This window comes from Chelmon rostratus, chromosome 13 (genome assembly GCF_017976325.1).
Source record: "Chelmon rostratus isolate fCheRos1 chromosome 13, fCheRos1.pri, whole genome shotgun sequence".
Lineage (NCBI taxonomy): Eukaryota > Metazoa > Chordata > Actinopteri > Chaetodontiformes > Chaetodontidae > Chelmon > Chelmon rostratus.
Genome location: NC_055670.1, coordinates 24,644,596 through 24,655,364, shown reverse-complemented (window position 1 = coordinate 24,655,364; position 10,769 = coordinate 24,644,596). Strand labels below are relative to the sequence as shown.

The 10,769-nt window shown below is 43.8% G+C and overlaps 1 protein-coding gene across 1 annotated transcript in view; it reads right to left on the bottom strand.

The window, feature by feature from the left end:
* Positions 1-935: 935 nt before the first annotated feature.
* The window catches only part of gli2a (GLI family zinc finger 2a), a 79,493-nt gene continuing 69,659 nt past the window's right edge, over positions 936-10,769 (bottom strand). Inside the window, exons 10-14 of the mRNA XM_041950930.1 lie at positions 9,478-9,627; positions 7,488-7,652; positions 6,462-6,740; positions 4,916-5,282; positions 936-4,735 (exon numbers count right to left, since the gene is read on the bottom strand). Of these exons, the coding sequence (XP_041806864.1) occupies positions 2,445-4,735; positions 4,916-5,282; positions 6,462-6,740; positions 7,488-7,652; positions 9,478-9,627 (3,252 nt within the window). The 3' untranslated portion in view covers positions 936-2,444. The remainder of the gene's footprint in view (positions 4,736-4,915; positions 5,283-6,461; positions 6,741-7,487; positions 7,653-9,477; positions 9,628-10,769) is intronic.

Here is a 10,769-nt window from a genome sequence, read left to right as displayed (position 1 = left end):
AGCTCTTACCAGTGAAAATGCTGTAAAAACCCAGTGTACACTGAGCAACAAACAGCAGAGACTAGCTGGTAAGCAGAAGGAGGCGTTTAGCAGCTAAAGAGGGAGATGTTTCCTTTAGGAGTTGCTAGAGACCAAAAACGGAGCTAAAAGACGGTTAGTGTTGGACTTCCATTTATCAAGTGGCCAGAAACACGACTCCAAATGAGTAATAAAGCTACTCTCTAGATTTAAAGCAAATGTAAACCCACCGTGACGTCATCCATTGGTTTGTGGACTACCATTTTGTCGTCATGGCCGTCATGATCTTGGACTTTTTGTGCAGTGCTCTATCCTGATTGGATCTGACTGAGAACCTGATGACAAACCATGGTAGCTGCGCTCTAGAGCATGCCCTACTTTATCATCTGTTTCACTCTAAATGGGACCATAATTTACAAAATGAACATGATGTTGTTCTGAAAACTAGTAATTGAGGCCTTAAACTCATTATGAAAATGTTTACTGAGGTAATGTATCAAGTGAGGAGTAATTTTCAAATTTGCGTACCTACAATCAAACTTCATTTTGCAGAAGGTGGAGTCGCCCCCTGCTGGCCATTAGAAAGAACGCAGGTTTAAGGCCCCTGTTCTTACAAATGGTTTGGAAAATGTTCAAACATGTTATATTTGCCAACTTTAAGCGCCATGTTTTCAAATCTAATTTGTTTTCACTCATATATTCTGGTGCTCAGAATTCTCTTTGTGTGTGCACCCTTTATACGTATGGCTGCTGGAGTTACAGTCAGTATGCTGGCGTTTGCTCTTCGAGCTGTACTCAACAGCAGCCTGAGAACATGCCAAATATGATCTCACTGGTAGCATGCTAGCCCTACTTTCATGTGGCCTCCAGGGACCACAGACTGTGTTATCAAAGACGACACAACGCAGAGATTTTAACAGAAAAAAAAAGAAGATAGTTTATTTGAAATGTACAAAAGCTATATACACACACTCACACAAACCCACACACACTGAGCATAGTAAAAGTGAATGGTGGCATACACACAAACATTTTAAAGGCTACTTAGAAATTCAGCAAACATATTAAAACTGAGGAATTTGCAGGGCTATTTCGCCGGTCCTGTCCGAAACAGCATTTCATTATCAAAGTCTGTGTCCCTTCCTGGACTCTCTGCAGTTCATCCAGAGCCCAGGGGTGCAGCAAAGGGGGGTGGTGTGTGAATGTGTTAATTAGGACTGAGTCTCTACTGAGAACACACAGAGGTACTTGTATATTCTTTTAGAGAAAGCTCCTCATCAGACACAGGGGTTCATGTGCCCTGATAGATAACACAGAGGCATATCCTTGTCCTTTTCAATCATTTACCCTTGTGAGATGGGACCATGGAGAGTTAATGCTTCTGATCCAGAGGGCAAAGATGGAAATCTGATTTTACAGTGCCATCCCCAAGAGCTCCGGCCATGATCAAAAAGCACTTAATATCTGTGGATCATAATGTTGTACAACCATGTGTTTAAACTGGGGCTGTCAAATTCTTAATTCAGTAAATTACAATTACTCATAAATTTCTGGTTGAATGGTATTAATTGCATGTGGAATTTCATAAAGTATTCACTTGTTTTTAATGTAAGAACATTTTTCTCCTTTTCACTAATAACCTTCATTCCAAAATCCAGGAGTAACTGAAAGCAGTATAAAAAAAGATGTGCACAAGACATGTAGCACTTCTTTCCTTATACTGCAAGTCCAAATACTGCATAAACTGCAGTAGCAGTTAATTTTTTTTTTCATAATAGGCATGTATCAGTTTCTACATGCATTGAGTGTTGTTGGGCTCAGACTATGTTGAGTTAAAAGATCTAATTAATAGTAGGTGTTCATACGTTACTGTACCTTTGACAGCCCCAGTTTAAACATCAAAACTCTATAGCATAACTTAAAGCAAGTACCATACAGAATAATCTATACACATAAAGGTCTTCATGAAAAAATATTCTGTTATCTACATATCTTTTCCATTTCCTGGTAACTCTGTTTTCATGTTGTACTCAGATGATCAGCCTCAGTGTCCTCAGCAAGGTACTATGTGAACTGTTTTCAGTGCACCACATTGGAAAGGCTATTAAACCAGCAAATACTGAATGGCAATTGTTTGTAGATGCATTTATATACCCTGGACTATCATATTTGTAGGTAAAATGTATGGCTTTTTAACAAATAATGATAAGGAATTGTCCTTGACCCTAGATATACTTACTATTAAATTTTAATGTAACATATTATAATCTGAAGCAAATATTACAAGATAAGCATATTCCTATGGACAATGAAGTAAAAATGTATGAAATAGCCAGTTTTGCATTGTTCAATCAGTGCTTTCTTGTGTAGTCCATATATTCCTGATGTAGAAATGATCAAGACTGGATAGATGATAAGATGCTTGATCAGCTTATCATGTTGAGGAACTTGCTTTCTTCCGCCAAGGCTGTGAGCATAGAGTTCATGTCACCGATGGCCATGTTGCCAATCCCTGCCGGTACAGATGCGAGGGTGACAGAGTTACGGGGGGTAGTGAGACGCGAGGAATTCTGGGAGAGGCTCTGCAGAAGGCCAGGACTAAGAGTACCTGACATTAGGCTGGAGTGGTCACCATCATCTAACATGGTGTCGAAGTCGATCTGGGCATGCTCTGCGCCACCAGCTCCACCAGAGGAAGAATCCACTGTGCTGCTGGAGACCAGGTTGACTCCTGGTGAGGCCATGTTGGCTGCAGCAGTGTTGCTGGCAGGAGCCTGGATGGCACAGGGGGACATAGGGGCATCAAAGGTGACAGAAGTTGGTTCAAACATTTGAATCTGACCTGTGTAGAACACAGCAGAGTTTGGATTTTCAGAGTTGCTGTTGTGGGCCGCTGTGCCACTGGGCCTCTTTGGGCTCGCCTCTGAGGTGTCAGTGCCACGACTGGGGCTTAAATCAGAAGACTTGGGTATTTGACTCGGTTGCGTCATGGTAGACCCTGTGTATTGTCTGGCAATGGACTTGGGTTCTGTGGGAGGTCTTGGTTGTAACATTCCTCTGAGTCCATTATGAATATTGTGCTGCTGCTGCTGCTGCTGCTGGGAAAGAACACTGTAATTTTGTGGCAGATCCACTTGGTTCACATGAGAATACCCATCAGCCTGTGTCCTTGCTCTGTGACTTTGCAGTTCTGGATCTGTCATAATGTTCCGGGTAGGTCTCATGCTCGTGCTCCCAGATATAGAATTTGGGATTGCCTCTTGACCAAACCCTTGCTGAGGACTCATTTGCTCACTAAAGTTCACATTGTTGCATTGCCTCTGTTGTTGATGCTGCTGGTGGGAGATGTTCATCAGCCTCTGGCTGTTGTGGTTCATATACCCCTGCATAGACATATTCTGACTCATAGGCACTACCTGCTGGTTGCTGCCCAGGCCCTGACCTTGTCCCTGCAAGGAACCAAAATTGTGCCTCTGCTGAACAACGGCTAGATTCCCCCTGAGAGGGTTCTGCTGTTGTTTGGAAAGCTTGGTTGTGGTGTCCACAGTCCCTGAGCTCACCTCGTTCCACTGCACCGGCATGTTGTTCTTGGGCTGCTGGGAGCCACCAGGACCCATCTGGCAGGTCTGCATATCCTGACCAGCTTGAGTGATTGTGCCATCCACCATGGCCATCCTCCTCTGCGCATAAAATGATGCTGGTGGGCCCATACCTGTCTGGTAGCCCTGAGTCTGATTGTTGGAATGGTAGTCCACTTGCCCCAAGTTGTGACCTGAGGGGCCAGAATTCTGGGACCTGAGGTACTGCACCACATCATCTGGAAGCACCATATCATCCTCCCCACTCTGCTCCCCCCCAATCATCATCCCATCTACTGCCATGTTCTCCATGGCTACATTCTCAGAAATGCTAGGTGGTCTGGGGGCAAATGGGTAGCGCTGCAGGCTGCCATCAGAGCGAGTGTATCCCTGCATAGCCAGTGCCTGGTGGCGTTCAGCTGATGGACCACTCATAGGATTCATGCTGTTCATGCTGTTATAGCGTTGAACCCTTGGAAAGGAGAGAGGGTCCAGTGTGGGACGACGCACCGGATCACTGGCACGACGTGGAAGGTTGGTGGGTACCTCATGGGGCATCATGCTTTGCGTGCCATATCCAATATCACTGCATCGTCGAGGAACAGTTCCAGAAGGTGGCTGAAGGAATGGGTGGGATGAGCCTTCCTGGGAGTCACTGTAGAGTGCCATGCGGGTCCTCAGGCTCATTCGGTCCATATTGGGGAGAGGAGTAGGTGGAGCTCCACCAATGGCAGCAGCGTACTTTGCCTTGAGTCGATAATGCTGAGCTGGTGTCAGACTAAGGAGGCTTGGGAGACCTCCTCCGCTGACACCACCACCTCCACACTGGCTGGCCTCGCTGGAGCGGCGAGATAGATCAGTGGAGATTGGGTCATAGGAGTCAGCAGAACTGATATTGTTGTGCCGGTTAGCACCAAACTGGGACGCCTCACTGGAGCGGCGGCTGGAATAGCAGGGTGAAATACCAGAAGAGCGCCGACTCATGGTGTAAGCTGAGCTGATGGTGCTGGTGGTGCTGTCACGGCGCTCATTCAGCTGGTTCAGCAGTGTTACTTCACATGAAGACAGGTCACCCATTCGTTGGCCAGGATACGAACTGCTTAAGTTACTCATCACGTTTGAGTTCTCCAGCAGGGAACCTGGCAGATGAATGGGACATTATTACATAATGATACCAACTAGTTTACAGTTACTTACAGTAAGAGAATGAGCATTACTGCATGTGGTTGTTTCAGCTGTTGGACTTAATCTACTAATACATAATCCCATAGAGCACTCTCAACACATACTAAAGGATTCCTTCAACCTTTCACACTTACCGACTGCAGGTATGGGAGGCAGCTTCATGCTGTTGCGTTGGCCCTGCAGTGGCTGCGGTGCAGAGTTGACCCAGGGGCAGGAGTCCCTCACTGTTTTCAGCCTTTCCTTTTTGATGTTCTCCAGCTTGATGGTGACGGCGCCACCATAACCCACAGCTTTCCTCAACTGAAGCCCCATCCCAGCCTGCTGTCCCCCAGCAGGAACAGTGGAGTCAACCATGGGGCACTCATCCTGTGCACTGAGGTCCCCGAAGCTGCCCCCGCTGTGCATGGCCATCTCTACCCCACTGTCGTTGTTGTTGGCACTGCTGAGAGGCGACGGCTCACTGCTACATGACGAGTGGCCACCAGGACTGGACTGATATGTCTGGAGGAGGACACCAGGGAGGAACCTCATGTAAGTGCAATGAATCAAACTATAAAAGCTTTATAATAAATGACAGGGGTACAATTTTCCACTAGTTAATAAATATTCTGCCAAACTGGCAAAAATGGTGGAAAGAAGTGAAATTTAAAAACAAAAATGAATAAAATAAAATAATAAAAGCTGTAGTCTCAGTTCAGAGAGCTACATTATGTATTCTTCAATATTAAATAATTACCACAGTTAAATAATTCTGATTGTAATGGTGTTTTGTAAAAACTAATGTAGGCCTATACTTCCATAATTATTAATTATGGATGAGTTTGATTTATTAACAACAAGAAAACAAGTAGATAATAGATGAGTTCTGTGAGCAACAATCCAGCACAGCGGCGAGGGTAATTTAAACTGGCCAAAAATGAACTAAAGTCTTGATCACAGCTTGATGCTGGCACTATTTGTTCAGCACACATGCTAAAACAGCCCCAGCCTTTGAATATTAATGCGACAATGACTTTTATCATCGGCCGACAGCACAGACTACTGCCAGTGATCTTGTGGACAGAAATATCCAGTTAAATATTACAGTGTGCGTCTCCATACATGTATATGTGTGCATCCCATATAGAATGGAGCGTGTACTAAATTTGTGAGAATGGATAATCATGCAAGAGGCACATTTTACATCATGCAAAAATGCAACGATGTAGCGTGAAACACCAGGACACATTCGCACATTTCCCATGCTGAGTTGCAAGAAGGCACAGAGACAGTTTGAGTGCTCACCTCAGTGAAGTCTGTCCATTAGGAAGGTTAACTTGAGAAAAGCAAGTTCAAGCAACAACCAGAGAGGTGAGTTAGGAAGGATGCAGGCAGTACCAGCAGTACACATTTAACCTTAGAGCAATGTTAGTGAAGTGGAAAACAGCAAGAAAATTAGTGTCTTTCTCTTTGTTGCTTCCTAAACATACAAAGCCATGCAATTATATTAACCTTTATATTAACAAGTGGCACCGATAATCTGAAGTGCTGAAAGTGGTTCATTTCCTCCAAGATGCAGTTAATGAAACCCCAAAAGTTTAATTTAAAAACAATGGATTTCCTGAACACAAACATTTTATTGTGTATGCATAAAAAGGTGTGTGTGGAATGATTTTTTTAATTTATGTGATCAGGACCAACCATAGAGTTCTCGGTCTTGATTGACTTGACTTGTAGGCAGTCCTCCACTCCTCTAGAGGTGCTGTTGGCCTCGATCTTGCCGTCCACACCCTTTGCACTGAGCTTAGAATTCGCCTCGTTCTCATTGCCTTTGGGTGGCTGCAGTCTCGGAGGTGCGTCACTTCGTTGCTTCTTGGTGACGTGGGCTTCGGGTCCGTGGACTGTCTTAACATGCTTCCTGAGAGAGCTGGGGTCCGTGTAGCGCTTGGTACATCCCGGGATCTTACACACATATGGTTTCTGCCAAGAAGGATTTTAAGTCCAACTGAAATTAAATAGCCTTTTTTTTGTCTGCAACAGCACACATACCTACTCGAAAAACCTTTACCTGTGTTCTCCTAAATCCAGTCTTAATCCAAAAGGATATACATATTTCAATATGTTTTGGTTTCATGATGGCGCCCCTTAGTTTTGCATATGGGGACCTTATTTTGATACAGCCAATCAAATCTCACAAAGCAGAGTAGACGGTCACACGGAGTCAGACAGCTACACATCACAAGAGCCACAGAGTCTGAACAACAACCACATTAGCCTTTCTGCTAAAGAAGTCTCCGCTTCTAACTTACAAACACGTCTTAGCTTGTCGGACAAACATTCGCACGGGGAAAAAGTGCACTGCTAATATCAGTTTACAGGCTAGATAGCTAATTAGCTGCTCAGCTGCAGCCCATTAAACAGCATGTAAACACACTTGCAAATGTCACTGAAGTCCAGTTAGACGCCGGTGTGGTCCTTACTCTTCAGCACCACTAGCACCGTCTACCCAGTGAAAGTCTGCTTACTGTGTAACATTCACATGTGTGGATGTGACAGAAAATCACTTCTATGCGCCACGCAAGTACAAATCTGTTAATTAACGTGGTTGTCGCGTGAAGCCTACTGTGATGATTACGTTTCAGAGTGAACTAAACACTCGGCCGACGGCTCGAATGCATGAAACCCCACAGAGTGAGTCAGCTGATCGATGTGTGTGTGCAAACGTACCTCGTTCGAGTGTGTGCGGTTCTGGTGCTTGGCCCGGTCCGAGGCGTTGGAGAAGGCCTTGTTGCAGCCTTCGTGCTCACACACATACGGCTTCTCCCCGGTGTGGGACCTGAGGTGGGTTTTGAGGTTCTCCAGGCGAGAGTAGGCTTTCGAGCAGCCCTCAAACTGCAGAGAGAGACAGACAGACAGACAGTGAGACTGACTGCCCGAGTGCTCTGTTGTTTTGTCGGCAGCTGGGTTGAGAAAAGAGCCGGGCAACAAAAAAAAAAAGCTCTGTGTGTTTCAGTTTTTAAATGTAATCCACTCTTGGACCGGTGCCCACCGACTGTGGCGTGCCACACAAAGCAAAGCAGTCCTACACTTTGGTAAAAAGGGCTATTATGTGAAATATCTAAACTAAGTGTGAGGTGCGGTGGAGCTCTTTGTCTGGTGTGCTTTGTTGAGACAAAGAGAAGTCTGTGTTTAGCCTTTGTATTCACTTGTACTGTACAAGCTATAATTTGGTATTCCTTCTGAGCAGTCATTGGGAATGTAATTGGCTTTGAAATGAAAAGAGAATCAAATTAGACTAGCTCAGGAATTGGATGTAGAAGTCAGAAGATTCTCCCTTAAAAGACATGACTGAAGGAGTGTTATGGGCAGATGCACGTGGGATTTGTGCAGAGAGTATACAGCATGGGCTTAATAAGGACCCATGGCCCTCTGCTTGTCTGCAGATTTTAATTACACACCCACGCTGTCAATCAGCTTTCTTAACTCTCTCTTTCACAAGTCATCTGTTTTAATGCATTCACAAGAGTGTGTGAGCAAGCTTTGAAGCCAACAAACAGGCCCTCAATTTGATCTTCACACAGCAAATGAAGGCTTCAATAAAACCCCGTGTGATTTATCAACATGGAAAATATCACTGGCGCTCAGCACAAAGAAAATCACATTGACATGTTTTTAATAAATTTTTTTTATCTGAGGCAAAGGGAAGGGTTTTAGGGTAGGACTGTACAGCTGCTAATTTGGCTCATCCAAGTTCTAGTTCCAGTAGTTGGTTAACCAGTTAACCAGCCAGTTAACCCTTAATGCAACATTGCTACTTGTCTGGTCTTTATCACCTGGCACTTAAAATTGTGTTGCTTTTTAACTTTTTGGAGCATATTATTGACAATAACAAATGCAAAAATATTTTTTGTATTAATACAGAACAGAAGATTCTTATTATGTTTTATAATTAACGTTGGGACGCTGCGTGAAACGTAAAAACTCAAGCAGAGTGCAAATAAAAACAAATAAAAATTTTGCAATCATCAGCAAAAAGCTGTTTCCTGTCAACAGTTTTCTGAAGTGTTTCTGAGTCCATGTAGTAACATCCTTTATCCAATCATGTGTTCACAAAGTGGTGAACCTCGCTCCATCCTCCCTTGTGAACAACTATCATCTATGACATCTAACGACTATCTATGACGCTATCACCTGTTACCAATCAACCTGTTTACCTGTGGAGCGATCCAAACAGGTGTTTTTGGATCATTCCACATCTTTCCCAGTCTTTACTTGCTCCTGTCCTAACTTGTTTGAAACATGTTGCTGCTTCAGAAGAAGCAGATATTTACAAAAATCAATGAAGCTGATTGAGAACACGTCAGAAAGGATTAGCAAATTATCACGCAGTTTTTCAGCATTGCTATATTTTGTATCAGCTTTGAGCTCTGAGACTTTGAATTTAGAATAAAAAGCCTGTGTTACAAACTGGTTATTGAAAGACATGGAGATACACGCATGGGAAAAAAACCCCCACTATTAATTGCATTGTGGGAAATGTAGGATCTGGTGTTTGTCTGTGTTGATTGTGACTGTTCCTTTTGGAAATCTTTCTGTAAATTGCCGGAGCATATCTTTACCTACAGAAACCCTTCAGTCAGACAGTGAGTGAGTCACATGATCCTGCGCTCGGTCAGTTGGTTACAGTCAGTGCTTTACAGGGATGCGACGTTCTTACTGTGCATTTATGCGGCTTCTCCCCAGTGTGACGCCTCATGTGGACCACCAGCATGTACTGAGCCTTGAAGGGCTTCTGCTCCCGTGAGCACTCCTCCCAGCGACACACAAACTCCTTCTTCTCACCGTGGATGTGGTCGTTGTTGATGTGCTGAGGAGACAAATCAAGCCGATCACCACAATGTCTCACAACGCGCGTGTGTGTGTGTGATACAGACGATGAGATAACTGTTAAATTGGAGACTAGAAACCAAATGAGCCTGTGTGTGTGTTACTAAAAACGAGTCAGCAGATTCTTGTCTTTTTCCCACCAGCAGATTCTCCCTCTTTCATGTGCTCATGCATACGTCCATCCACACACACACACACACACACACACACACACACCGTGAATGACGGTGCCATCCATTATGGCTGACAGTTATTATGCATCTGTCAACAGGAGACAAAAACTATAAAAGCACTGTGTCTGTTTTTTCAGGCTGTGTGTGTGTTTGTTTCTCTGTGTTTCTCAAGGAAGAGGAACTTCCTCAGATCCCAGTAAAAGTGATCAGGAAGAGTATTTATCTTCCATTCTTCTTACTGTTGAAGGATCAGGAAGTCAGTGATGGGAGCCAAAGTTTCCTGCGTGATGCTTAAACTTTAACATAAATTTTGTATTAGCTACTCTCGTAATTTCATACAAATTAAATTGCAAACTTTAATGAAAAATCTCAAAGAGAATTCTCTTTGAAATGATCCTTCTACACTGCAAAATTACACATCTTTGAGTAATTTCAGCATGAATTCCACCTTGTAGGAATTCATCATGTTTTCAAGATTTTTTTTTTTTTTTTTGGCCTGTTAAAATGAATAATTTGCACTTCTGGATGCAGACACAAGAAGTTTAATCAAACTCAACTGACTTACACTGCAGACACACACACACACACACACAATGTTCTGAACAGACACACTTAAAAACTCGTGCACCACATGCAAATATCCACACACCCAGAGGAACCACTTCATTTCCTGAGGACATCCAGGCCCACAACGCTCCACTTATGTGGCCACTTCTGCACCAGCAAAAAAGCTCAGTGGTTGGCGATTCTGCTGGGATCTATTTTGGGTGAAAGTGGTGGAATGGAAACAAGTGGAGGCCTCTATTTTCAGGTTACACAAAACTGTGGGTCTAGAACTTGAAACGGGATTACTTTGGTTAAGCGGAAGTGGAACCCACAGGTGTGCACGTTTTTTGCTGATATTATGAGAACTTGGATGTGATCAGGGACATGCTGTCTGTGGAGTTTT